This window comes from Aegilops tauschii, chromosome 5 (assembly GCF_002575655.3).
Source record: "Aegilops tauschii subsp. strangulata cultivar AL8/78 chromosome 5, Aet v6.0, whole genome shotgun sequence".
Classification (NCBI taxonomy): Eukaryota; Viridiplantae; Streptophyta; class Magnoliopsida; order Poales; family Poaceae; genus Aegilops; species Aegilops tauschii.
The window spans coordinates 72,864,704-72,878,364 of NC_053039.3; the positions used below are offsets into that span (position 1 = coordinate 72,864,704).

At 44.9% G+C, this 13,661-nt stretch overlaps 1 protein-coding gene across 3 annotated transcripts; it reads left to right on the forward strand.

Annotated features, from left to right (window-relative positions):
* The first annotated feature begins 2,498 nt into the window (after positions 1–2,498).
* LOC109747931 (uncharacterized) lies at positions 2,499–8,797 on the forward strand. Of its 3 annotated transcripts, none has more exons than XR_002229260.4 (16): positions 2,499–3,072; positions 3,173–3,433; positions 3,538–3,632; positions 4,246–4,408; positions 4,500–4,610; positions 5,319–6,440; positions 6,522–6,674; positions 6,757–6,856; positions 7,011–7,105; positions 7,182–7,355; positions 7,434–7,490; positions 7,564–7,635; positions 7,769–7,862; positions 7,942–8,073; positions 8,162–8,335; positions 8,429–8,797. XR_002229260.4 is itself a non-coding variant. In XM_020306973.4 (16 exons), the coding sequence occupies exons 1-16, from the start codon at positions 2,917–2,919 to the stop codon at positions 8,567–8,569; spliced, it is 3,105 nt and encodes a 1,034-aa protein (XP_020162562.1). In that variant the 5' UTR covers positions 2,499–2,916; the 3' UTR covers positions 8,570–8,797. The 3 variants fall into 3 exon arrangements, 2 of the variants coding, with proteins under 2 accessions (XP_020162562.1, XP_073355960.1); XM_020306973.4 differs by having other exon boundaries at positions 7,764–7,862; XM_073499859.1 differs by having other exon boundaries at positions 7,764–7,862; positions 8,162–8,797.
* Positions 8,798–13,661: the final 4,864 nt, after the last annotated feature.

The following is a 13,661-nucleotide window of genomic DNA, read 5'->3' on the forward strand; positions in this document are numbered from 1 at the left end:
TGCCTGAATGTGTGCTTGTGTTGTGCTTCTGCTTAAGCTTGTAATGTCAAGCTTGTGTGCTTGTGCTAAAGCTTGTAATGTCAATCAAACCGGGTCTGTTAGTTGTGCTTGTGCCAAAGCTTGTGTGCTTGCACTAATTCAGTTTTAAAAAAATAAGTCTGTCAAATTCAGTCTGCTTCATGTCGGTCATTCATGTCAAAATGAGTGTATTTTCATGTCAAATAAGAGAATCATTACAAGAACAAGCCAAACTTTTTGAATAACAATATGTAGCAAATGATTTCACCCCTCACATCTAACAGTTTGGAATGTTTACAACACTCAACATAGATAATAGGTAGCCACTGATTTCATATAATCAGTACAAGTAGCAACTGATAACAAATAGTTTCACCTCTCACATCATGCCAAATACTAAATTACCTAACTTATACAAAACCTCTTATCACTAGAGCTACAACACCATACAACAGTGCAGAGCAGCAGACTAAACAGGCTAACCAAATTTCCCTCCTATCCCTAGTTTTGATCTCCTTCTTGTGCTTCATGATCATGGCCTTCCTCTCTTCCTTCAGCCTCATAATTTCAGCATCCTTGTCAAAGACAAATTTCTGAAGAGCCACATTCTCTTCAGCAAGTTTGCCAATCACCTGCCTAGGCCTCCCCTGCCATTCTTTGTCCACCCACTTCAGATAAGCACATGTATCATAACCCTGAAAACATAAAACAAGCATTTTGGAACACACATTTAGTAAATTAGCATCCATTCTAAACAAGCATTTTGAACACACTTCAGATAAGTTTGCTAAATTCTAAACTAACCTCAACAGGATAGACAAGAAATCTACGACCATAGTCATAGCCCTCACATCAAACTCTTCTTGCTGGGTTCAGAAAGTGACAACATTGGTCACTAGTGTCAATGCCATTGAAAACATCATCAGGGGAGGATGGAGGTATACTCCAATCAAAGTCTGGAAGTATTTCAGTCCCCTACAATCATATCCAACCAAAACATCTTCAGAAAGTTACCACATTGAGTACAAAATTGAAAAGAAATTCACTACATTCACTACAAATTTTCACTGTCCATCTTCAAATTGAGGAGAGGGTACACACCTTGCAAGAATCAACATCCATGTAGTGCACCTCGCCGGTGATCTTCGCCCAGGGCTCGCCGCCCTTCGTCTTGTCGGCGCCCGCGAGGTCACTTCCATGGAGCGGGCGACGCTGGCGCTGCCCCTGCCCCACAGCGTCTTACCTGCTCCCTCCATCCTGAAGATGTCGACCCCTTCATGTCGCACGAGCCGGCGGTGGAAGCGAGAGGACGGCGGTGGCGTGGCCGGAGCGGCGGCGGAGTGGACAGAGAGGGGCAGCGGCGGAGTGGACAGAGAGGAGCTCGGGGCTAGGGATTTGTAAATGGGGAACGGGCAGGAGGGGTTGCAGGAGCGCGGTGTAAAAAAATAAATCTGGAGGGCCTTTATGCAAAATCACCAGAGCCAACGTGGCATGCCAAATGTCTCGTCCAGAGTGTTTTGGGTGATTTTGTTACATAGGTAGAGTTTATGGACCAGTTTTGTGGGGTTTTTTTAGTTTCTGTATGAATCTGTTCCCACCCCTACAAGTTTATGTATCAATTGTGGTATTAACTCTAATTTAAACTACTAGTTCACGGCACATACATTGCTAGAATTCAACAGAGTTCATATGAAAAAATTAGAACATACTAGCTTAAAAACCTAAATCTAATCATCACCACCGTCCTTCTTGATGTGGAGATGGTACTCCATCAAGGAGTTGGAGAGGACGAACGCTAGGTTGTACTCCTTCGCCGCCTCCACCGGCGCGCACAACGCCTTCTTCTCTGGCGGCGGCCGCCTCCTTCACCTCATACCACAAGCACTCCGCCTCCCGGAGGCGCTTGAGCGCAGGCCAGAAGATCTTCTCGAGCCAGTCAAAGTTGCGCCATGCCCGCCAGCCGCCGTTGCGAAAGAGCGCGCCGCGCTCTCGTGCCGGCACCTTGTGCCACTCCTCCACCGGCAGGCAGAGGGAGGAGCTCCCGGCCTCGTTGTCATTGCGGCGCTTGCGCGACAACGAGTCGCCGCGGCCCCTTCGCCCCCCCCCCCCCCCCACGCCCAGCGCTTGACATCAGGGCGAGCTTTGGGTGCCTGCGCGTGCGGCAAACTGTGGCCGAAGGAAGAGGGATTTCTCGTCGGAGGGAACGATTTGCTACGGAGGGAAAAAGGGAAGTGAAGGATGCGAATTCTAAAATGCGGCCACTCCGGTATAGTTTACGAGCCACCCGTGAAAGTTTTTATGGGCCGGGCCATTTTTACGGTATCTGGTCGGGCTGGTTTTTTCACGTGAACTGTAACTCCGCGAGCTTAAACAGGATATGCTAGGGATGCTCCAACTGAAGCCAAACTGCAGCTGGGAACTTTTCTAAAGCCTTAATTGTAGAAAAAATAAAAATATTGTAGCCATGAACGAGACGGGCCGTAGGATCTAACTGAAGCCAAACGCTAACTGAACATTTTGACACTTGGTCAGATAGGGCTGAGGTCTGAAACCAGCTCGTCCCGCCGCCGAGCAAGCCAGCGCCACCGAGCGAGGTTCTCCCGCCACGCGCTCTCCTCCCCACCGGTGGAGTCATTCGAGCCGGAAAACATCGGCTGCCGGGCTCCCACTTCACAACCCCGCCCAAAGACCTAGGTCTCAGTACCCACCAGCCACGCCTCCCCGGAGCAGATCCGCTCCGGCCATCGCCTTGCCCCGCCGGCCTCGCCAACCTTCCGCCGGAGCCGCCTCATACGCCCACGGGCACCCGGCACCGAGGCCGCGCCCGCCGGTTTGTGGCCCAAAGCAGTTCATTTCCCAAAAGAATTGGGGGTTTCAACTAGATTGGACTGAACCCCCATGCCCCCTGCATCCATGGTTCTTCCTCATCAACCCGCGGGGTACCTGGAGACCCCCGCCACCGAAAGCTTCATACACAAGCTTCAGCTCAGCGTCTCCAAGGGCCTTCCTCACGCGGCGCCGGCGCCGGCCTCGAGGACGGACGAGCATGAGCTGGTAAGGGTTTCCTTCTGCGGGTTGGTGCACTACTTCTTCAGATTCATGCTCGTGTGCTGTACTGGAATCTGATGACTGTACTGCCGTCGCGGGTTTGCAGGTCAAAAGTGTTTTCCAAGTGCTCCAGGGTTTCGACACGCCCTTGCTCTACTGGGACAAGAATGTGCCGGCATACTGCGAGAAGCCGGGGACTTATGTGTCGCATCTGTCACGGGCGAGCCTCGGCTCCGTGCTCAAGCCCTTTCTGTTCGCCGCCACATGCTTGAAGCGAGTGGAGCTCTTTGTTGGGAAGGTTAGGTCTTGCGGTCACGGGACTCCGACATTGAGTGCGTTTGCTAGTGCAGTCGATTCATGGCTTATGGTGAGATTGCAGTTCAGGCCTTGTGTGTATTTCTCATCTAGTGTGAGCAGATGATTTTTTTGCCGGTTTTCATATTCTAATGTCTGTCTTCATTTTGACGCCAGAGGCTCCGGGAAGCAGCTCTGAAGGAGGAAGAGAAGTCGTTTATTTCTGTTGATCGGACTGTGACTCTTCTGGCTTTAACTGATTCTATGTCAAGGTATGCTTCAGTATGATACATTGATGTTTTCTTCCTCCAATTTGCAGTTCATTTGTATATGTGCGGTGCAGGCTTGTGCTTATTATGTCTTGTCAAGGACCTCGATGCTTTGTGTTCTACTAATGTATATCTTCACCTTTGGTAGTTACAGAGGTAGTATATTTTAGTGAAATTAGTGACCGTGTCTAAAATGTGATGGCAAGGAGCTTCCTACCTTTTCGCTGTTTCTTATTTGGTTAGTTCTTCAAGGGCAAAAATGAGCAGAAATGACAACTCATATTTTGAGTAGCAGTGCTCGTGTTTTCATGTTAATTTAGCATTTTACATTCTAAACTAAATGTGTAGCCATTACTCACCAATGCTGTGAAATTCCTACAGCATTGGTACTGAAGGTAATATATTTTAGGGAAAATAGCGACCGTGTCTAAAATGTGATGGCAAGGAGCTTCCTACCTTTTCTTTATTTCCTTTTTGGTTAATTCTTCAACTTCAAGGGCAAAAAGGAATACAAATGACAACTCTTATTTTGGGTAGCTGTGCTCATGTTTTCATGTTAGTTTAGCATTTTACACTCTAAGCACATTATTCACCAACGCTGCAAAATTCCTTGCAGTTTATGTTTGGGAGCAGAACATCTGTATCAAGTTGTGCATGGAGCTGTGCCAGATGGCTTTTGGGATTCTGGAGCAAACATGGCATCTAGTGAAGTGGCAGTCCATGTTGTGAACCATCTTTATAAAAAGTTAAATGAAGTCTGTCTTGTGGAAGATGGCGAGGTTGCAACAGGGCCTAATTGTGCGAAATCTATCTGTTTATGCTTCTTTTCTCACAATGTCCACTAACCTTCATTTCAAATCTAAATTGCAGGGTGAGCCATATCATATGCTGCTAGTGATATTTGCTGGAAGCTTGTTACCTTATCTTCAGTGCCTTGATTCCTGGCTTTATGATGGTATTCTTGATGACCCTTATGAAGAGGTATTGAAGGAACATCTTTTGTAACTGATTTTGATAGATGATTTATAACAGTAAAATTTTCTCAAATATGTCTATTTGTCAAATACTGAAACACTACCATAAGGTACTTGCATTCCTAAATCTAGAGCTTAAACTGGAGAGTACCATTCTTAATTTGTTATATTGTGTGAACCTTGTAGACTTCTGCAAAGACATAAGTAATTATTTGCTTCCTCATATATTTTGGTCGACTGTCTAGGTTCCTGACCCCATACTGTAGGGTTTACCTTTATATATCCTTAAGCATATAAGCCTGTTAAAAATGGTTTTAGGTGAAACTGTCTAAACTGGCAGGAATTAGCCTAGCTCAGTTTCCTTGTTTGATTGTAAACTGAGCTAGTACAGTTTCACAGTTTCAACTCAAACCATTTTTTAACACACTTACTTACGCACATTCTAAGCCAATGTCTCTAGTATAATATGAGGTTATTAGTCTTTGCTGTCTTAAATGTTACTTTTTCTTGCTCCGATACTTAAGTTCTGTAAGTCTTGTAGTGCTTTTTAAAATGACCGCTGGAAGGTTGCTAACTTATTTTGTGATATTACAGTGTTAAACATTACATTGATTGTACCAGCTTATTATAATGCTGTAGGAATTTGATAAAGGATTTTCCATTTCTGCGTTGCTGGTTGAACTTTAAGCATTTTCTGTTTTCATTTGTGATGTAGATGTTCTTTTATGCAAATAATGCAGTTACGATAGATCAACCAGCCTTCTGGGAAATGAGCTATATGCTCAGAGTAAGAGGATCACGATCTGACAATTCATCAACTCTAACTGATAGTGAGTCTATCAGGACAAAGGAATCAAGCAAACAGGAACCAAGTAACACAGGAGCTTGCTTGAAAGCCACTATTCAAGGTTACGTGGATATTCTGTGCCCGGTGTTCTTGAAGGATATCGCAAGGGCCATTGTATCTGCTGGAAAATCATTTCAGCTTGTTCAGCATGCCCAAAGCACACACCATACTCGAACTAGTGTCACAAATGGTTTTGACATTGATCAGCGTTCCAATCACATTACTCGACAGAATTGGCCAGACATATTAAGCTCTGAAATCCAAAATGGGCATCTAAGATGTGAAGGTGCTCTTACGAATTCTACAGGTCAGTTTGGACATGATGCTCGCGAAATGGGGGTGTTAACTTTGTCTGAGATTTTCTTGATATGCTTATCTGGTCTGTTGGAAAATGGTGACCATGTTTATGAATACTTAAGAAAGCTGCGTGCTGGTAGTGCTCCAGATATCCAAGCTTTTTTGGAATGTAAGAGTGAGGAGGCATGTGCAGAAAATAGCTCCGAAAAGACTTGGTTAAAGCTCCTAAGAGATGCCATCTCAGGAAGAAAATATGATGATATGGAGAAAACCTTGTCCAAAGATGCTGTTACGAGGGATCCAATATTTGCTCATGGATACCTGCAAGATGTATCTTCCAATGCAGTAGAAATGCCTTTCAGTCCATGTTGCTATGAAAATCCAGCCATCACTGCTTGCGGAGATGTACTGCTGAGGAAACCAAATTCTTGGAGTGATTTGAATATCTCTACAAGTTTTGACCTTCCTCCGTTGAATGATGATAACATGCGGAGAGCTATATTTGGCGATCTCCAATCTGCTGGAACTAGCACCTGTGGCGATACACAACCTACATCATCTTTTCCCAGACTTGATGGAACTGATTTTAAATTTGGATTTCGGTTTGATGATTTGGAATATGTTCGCCAAGAGGATGATAGAAGGACCCTCGAGGAACTTTATGCATTTCCTACTCTTCTTCCTTGTGCAAATGTAAGAGTTGCTTCTGAAGTATTCTTGGTGTTCTTCATGTTTTCTCATTAGCTATAAGCCTATAACTTCATTGCCCTTCAGGAAAATGCCCCATTGTCGGAGATTTTACCTTTGCAGAAAGATAGTACACTTGCATCAAGAGTTCTGAAGTTTATTCAGAGCATGAGTTTGGAAGACCCTCTGCATCCAGTGGGTATTATCCAAGAATGCCTTTCTAAATGTATAAAGAAACAGGTCTGATCAATAGTTATACTCACATGCCATTTCTTGTTAGTCCATCTGTATAATTATTTTGTGCTTTCTTCCTCTTCGTTAGGTGGATCACATTGGCAAACAAATCCTGTGCAAGCTAATGGGTGAATGGAGATTAATGGATGAACTGCTTGTATTACGAGCTATCTATTTGCTAGGATCAGGTGTGTCATCCAGTGGATTTAACCTTCTGCTGTGTTTTCCCCGACGCAAAATTTCCATTGCACAGAAGTGTAGCTTTCACTTGAGAAATAAATATTCTTTTGACAATGAGTAAAGATATAAATATGTTTCAAATAATCCAACTTGAGTTTTCAGGTGACATGCTGCAGCAGTTTCTGATAACAATTTTTGATAAGCTCGATAAAGGAAATTCCTGGGATGATGATTTTGAGTTGAATACTTTGTTGCAGGTGATTACTTTTCAAATCTACTTTGTGATTGATATCTATGAAGATCATTACTCTTACGTTAATCCTTGACTTGCAGGAATCCATAAGATATTCAGCTGATAAAATGCTCCTAACTGCTCCAGATTCGTTGGTTGTTTCATTAGCAAAGCATGACACACGATATGACGAGGAAAGTGCACCAACTTCCAGAAAAGGTCGTGCACAGGGTTTCGGCATCGATGCACTTGATGCCCTTAACTTCACGTATAAGGTATTTTCCAAATAACTACAAGGATGATCTGTGTTATTTGCTGTGTGTGCCAGTTTTCATGTATTTTGGTGGTGGCAGGTGTCTTGGCCCCTTGATCTAATTGCCAATACAGAGGCTCTGAAGAAGTATAATAAGGTAATTGCTTTAACATTGAAGTATATAACAGGGTGGCGTGTATATGATGGCTTTGGTCATTTTGCTGGACCAGGTCATGGGATTCTTACTGAAAGTCAAGCGTGCAAAGTTTGTTTTGGACGAAACCCGAAAGTGGATGTGGAAGGTACGGTGGCATCAAATCATCCTGCGCTACTTATTTTTTGTAATTCCTATAATTATTAGTGTTGGATAGTTGGATCTGCTCTATCTTGCAAGCTTCATTCTGATGTATCAACCCTTTTCCTTTGGCAGGGCAGATGCAGCACGGCACATAATTTTAAACAACACTTAATAGTAGGGCAGAAGCTCCTGCATTTCGTCGATGCATTTCATCAATATGTCATGGATCGAGTGAGTTGAGACGGGTTTGACTCCTTTCATTATAAGAAACTATGACTGCCTCGACTTGAACTCATTTCTTTTTGAGCAGGTGTATCATAGTGCCTGGACTGAGCTTTGTGATGGCATGGCATCCGCTACTACATTGGACGAAGTCATGGAAGTTCATGAGGCATATCTTTCTTCTATTCAGAGACAATGCTTTGTGGCCTCGGACAAGTTGGTGAGAACATGTCATTCTTACAAAAAGCAAAGGCAGTCTCAAAGTTCTGAACTATTGCTAAGAGTGTTCATTTTCCGTGTGTTTTCAGTGGGCTCTGATCGCCAGTCGAGTCAAGACTATACTAGGATTGGCGCTAGACTTCCACAATGTGGAGCAAACTCTCGGCACCGGAGGGACTGCCGCATCTGTTAGGGCAAGATGCGAGATGGAGTTGGATCGTATCGAGAAGCAATTCGACGAGTGCGTCGTGTTCCTCTTGAGGGTATGCTTCTACCTACTTCGGCAAAATTTGATGATCTCTTATGTTGTCCAAAATGTACGTGTCAGTAGATTTACTGCTGAGATCCCTCTGCAGATCCTATCTTTCAAGCTCAACGTGGGCCACTTTCCCCATCTCGCGGATTTGGTCACGAGGATCAACTACAACCACTATTACATGTCTGACACCGGAAGCTTCACTGCGATCCCTGGGTCCCGCACTCGGCAGCAGCCTTGATAGGGTTGTAGGTGCTTTTCACCTCCATTTTTGGGGGAGTGTATATAAACCTGAGGTGGCCAGGCCCAGGTGGCACGAAGCAGTTCCTGAATTCCTTGAGTTTTACTGTACATAATTCTGAGGATGCAACTTCTTTTGACGGCATTCTGAGGCTGCAACTTCCTTTTCCCAGGTTGCAATGTACTCCGATATGTTGAAGAGATTGGGTTCCTCTTGTGTCAGGACAAAGTTGCGATATGTGTGCTAATTTTTTTTAGAATGGATTGATCATCCTTCCAGGTCCCATATACCAAAATAAAAAGGGGAAACCATCAAGTGCACATACCAAATCTTTTGAATTTTTGGGTGTAGCTTATCTACTTTACTGAATTTTAATCTGAATCTTTTTTACACTAATGATGACGGAATTTTCTAGGAGCTTGCAAAAAGTTGTGCCGAGATGACGTCGGAAAGAGCTCCGTAAGAAAAAAATCGGAGCTCTCACAATGAATGTACTTCTACATTACTCCCGGAAGTAGTATAATATGTACATCAATCATTGGCGAAAAGAACATTAGGATAGAGAAGCTCAAAACACCACATGACCCACCAACATAACACCTGGAAGCAAGCAGAAGATGTTTAATTTTTTTGTGTGTGATGTACTAGAATATGTTTCAGTTTCAAATTGCAATCCAACTAGACTGACACCCATCCATGTCCTCCCGTGTAAGCTCCATCTTAGGCATATATTCTTCGACTTTGGTCTTTCTACAAAAATTGCCCAGATATCAACAGTGTGACTACACAAACTACTAGTGACCTAAAACGTCTTACATTTGTTTATAGAGGGAGTACATTTTTTGTTTTTGGAATTGTCCAATACAGAGCACTGTCTCACCTGGATCCGATGAAAAAGAAGATATATAACCAGCTGGCAAACATGTCACTAGCTAAGGTTGGTCGAGCAAGACCAAAAGCACCGAATACCATCAACCCTACAAATTTGGTTAAAGAAGAGCCAAAATCTAGCACATATGTTTGATTTTCAGAGAATGGAAAGTCACGACAGCGAAGGTCTACTCGACTATTCCCTAATAAGACGATTGATTTGGAACTCACTTTATACAAAAGAGGGAGATAGAACGAGCAAAGTAAGATAGAGGCGACCAAGATGGTAAGTGGAGCGCCTCGAACAACCATAGAATGGCTGGTAGTAGTTATATCAATATTAATCTTCTGTATTAATTGTGCAATATCGTCCCTTGGGGACCAAAAAGTAAATTAATCTCTCAAGATATTCCAAATATTTTCTTGCTTGTTTGAACCAGGACCGACCCATTAATCATTAGCGATTATGTTTTGCAAAATATTTTGTATTTATATTACAGTATGTTATAATTCATTGGGATGTTGATTTTTTTGTGGGGCAGGAGGTGCATGGATCGAATTTTGAATTATTATGTATGCATGCTTCGAACATATGGTACCACTAATCAGTAAACCACACGGATGCAAAGTAAAGCCTTGCCATTGTCTCTATCAGGTTGGCCGAGCAAGACCAAAAGCACCGACTTCCATCAACCATACAAATTTGGCTAAAGAAAAGTCAAAATAGTACCTGTAATTAGTTTTAAAGGAAGTTAGTCGTCACGATGAAGGTCTATTCCCAAATGAGACAATTAAATTAGTTTTAAAGGAAGGTAGTCGTCACGATAAAGGTCTATTCCCAAATGAGATAATCAATTTGGAACTCACTCTATACAAAAGGGAGAGATATGACAAGGAAAGTATAATGTATACTTGACTGTCCCAGCAACTAGAGTGGATGTATGTGATTGTATCAGTATTAACCGTGGCACTGGTATTAATTGTGTAATATCCTTTCTCAAGGATACAAACTAAATGAATTGTCTCAAGATATTCCAAATATTTTCCTACTTGTTTGAACCGGGTCCCGCTCACCTGCTGGGCTCCTTGTAGGAATTATGGTCTACACCAATAGGAGAACACCACATGTCCTTGGGAGAGGGGGGGGGGGGGACATGTCTAATTAAGTTAGATATAGTTTGTTACTGCCCTATTCATCTTGTTGCTTGGTAGTTGGTAGGGAAGTGCTATTGTGAGCCCGAGCGGCAGTGATCTCGTTATCTGTACCCCTAGCTTGTCTCGTGATGCGCACTACTGGCGTATAGGCTCAGCTATAATTTATGTATTTCTTATTTTATTATGGCTCATGGCCCACAACTCAGATGCAGCTTCCGTTACACTGTCAGGCATGCATCACGCGGCCCACACAGAGAGAAACGATATGAGCCGTCCCGATCCAGATTCTAGACTAACACCGTCACCGCATTCATTTATTCTGTCCACCCGTTGGAGCTATACCAGTCTTCCCCCAACAAGCTAGTCGTCTTAATAATCTTGTGATCCGAATGGAAGCCCTCCCAGGTCTGCCGGTGCATCCTATCCCCACCGGAGCTGGTGCCACCACCCACATCCCTTCTCCACCATGTCTGCATCATCGTTGTCCGTCAGCCTAAAGGAGATTTCGCCGCTCATTCCATGCCCTGACTGCGGTGCGGCGCGGATCCTCACCTGGATTGCTTGTGGTGGATCGAACGTTGGTCATCGGTTCTACAAGTACGTGAATAAAGATGTAAGATTTCTCATCAAAAACAAGACGTAAATTCTAGTAATATAGTTATTCATGCGCATGGATTGGTTCCTAAATTTGTCTTATGCTTTTTTGATTTTTTCTATAAAGGGTCGGTCTGTGTGGATACATGAGGTCGAGCAAGGAGTGTCGTGCTGAGCTGAGTAACCATTTTGGCACGGATCAGCAGCCGGTCCGTGCCCACCTCAGCCAGCATCTTACCTGAACCGAAGAGCTCGTCCAGCAAAGCAAACGAGCAATGGATTCATGCAGGCGAGCTGGCACGAAATGGTCGAGCGGAGCCAGAATCATGGAGGGGTCAGGCTCGTCTCAATCAGGCAGGCTCATTGGTCGACAAGTTGCCCCTGCTTATATTTAGCTGCTGCCAACCTGTTAGTCGCAGTGTTTATGTTAGTGTCACCTAAACAATTCAAAGCAGTGTTAATACTGGGGAGTTCGGTCATGCACATTCAATCGCTCAGCATATTAATATAGCTGATACTCACTTCTGCATCAAGACATGTCAAGCCTGACAACAGGTATTTTAGAGCCTGCAAGAGTCCTCATTATATCCCCTGTTAAGATGGAGCTAAGATCAGTACTAGATTACCACTTTCGCTGAAGCAATCTATTATCAGTGCGCTCGGATGCACTTACTAGTGGGGTTATCAATAGCTCTAGCCGGGCAGTCAGTAGAACCTCTGGCGGTGCAGCATATGCACCTATTGCTAAGTACACCCATGAGTTTATCGCCGAACTTGATCATGTCGGCCTGTGCATTAGCCCGCACAGTACTGATTTCGTGCTGGCACCTAGCATTTTGCTCCTTCAGTAGAATAGTTATCTCATCTATTACCTGAACAGGAAAACAAATTCACCAACAAATCACTTTAATGCAGGAGTGGAATTTCTCGGAAGTGGAAGCTAATGGAAATGATGAGTGAACAATTAGTGACATGTGGCTTTCTGCCCAACAAGGCGTTTGTGTCACATACCAAACTTGGGTATCGGCTGGGAATGTGCTCTGCAAAGTCGATTGGACCGAGGACACGGTGTGGTGTCCTGACATCCATGATAGGAGCTGATGATGATGACGATGCATGCACTGCACCTGACCTTGCTTCGGTGTGATGCTCGGGGCTTTGATTTTGATTGGTGATGTCTGCTGGTTCGTTATTTATTTTCTCAGTGCATTCTGGGTGCTTGCGGCGGGCATAGCATACATCTGCATCTGGTCGGAGCTGTCGTTCACAAATTTGAAAGTTAGAACAACCAAATTCAATGTGTCAGCCAACGCGACACATCTGAGACAAAAATAGTGTTTACCGTGGAATTTGAATATGATGTGACGCTCTGTGACACCCGGATAATTAAACTACAGTAACCCTCTACTAATGATGCCACGTCACTTCGATTACTGTTGCTAATCTCGCGTTAGTTCAAAACCAATTCAAATTCAAAATTAATTTAAAGGCAAACATCAAAAGTTTTCAAACTTTAAAACTAAAATGTTTGGGTTGTGCCAAATAATGCATAGGTAATTGTGGTGAAGAAACCCCACTTTTATAAAATGTTTTAAGTACTCTAAGGTGAATAAAACAGGGACTAAACAATTATTTAAATGCTTTTAAAAATAATAAGCAATTACAAACTATCTTATTTTAGGTGCCAAAATTAATTGTGACAGTGGCATAATTAATAATACTATTTTAGCTGCAACTTTTGTATTTTGTAAAACTAAAATTAAAAAAGCAGAAAAGAAATAAAAGAAATAAAAAAAGGGCAAAGCAAAAACAAAGTAAAACAAATGGGGTGACCCCCCCCAACTGGGCCTCAGCCCAGCAGGCCACCAGGCCGGCCCAGTCAGCCCCTACCAGGACCCTGCTGCCCCAGCCTAACCCTAACGCCCACCCCACGATCCCCACTCCTCCTGTCCCCCTCTCGCTCGATCTGGATCGAGCTTGATGCCCGCCCCCGACGCGTCCCCGGCGCCATCGCACCGGCACTACCCCGCCGCCGCCACGCCGTCCTGGAGCCGCCCTCGACGCCGTCGCTCGCCGCTTCCCCGTCTTCTTCCCTCGACGGCCTGCCTCCACTCCGACGCTGTCGTCCCCGTCGCCCTCCTCGCGCCCCGCTGCCCCGTTCCCTGCGATCCCCTGTGAGCTACCCCTCCCTCCTCTCTTCGCCGTGGCCGCATTCGCCTTCCCCTTCCCGCCCGCGCCTGCTGCCGCCGCCCACGGGTGCGCTCACCTCGCCCGAAGACGCCCGCTCCTTCGTCCCCTGTCCCAACATCCCCGTGCCGCCTCCCGCCGCGGCGGTCGTCGCTCCGGCCGCCTGGCCGGCGCCGTGGCCTCCGGCCCCGCCTTGCGCCACCACCTCCCCCTGCTCCTGGCCGCGCGCGCCTCTCGTCGAGGCAATGCCTCACCGGCGGCTTTGCCGTTGGTCGCCCGCGGCCCC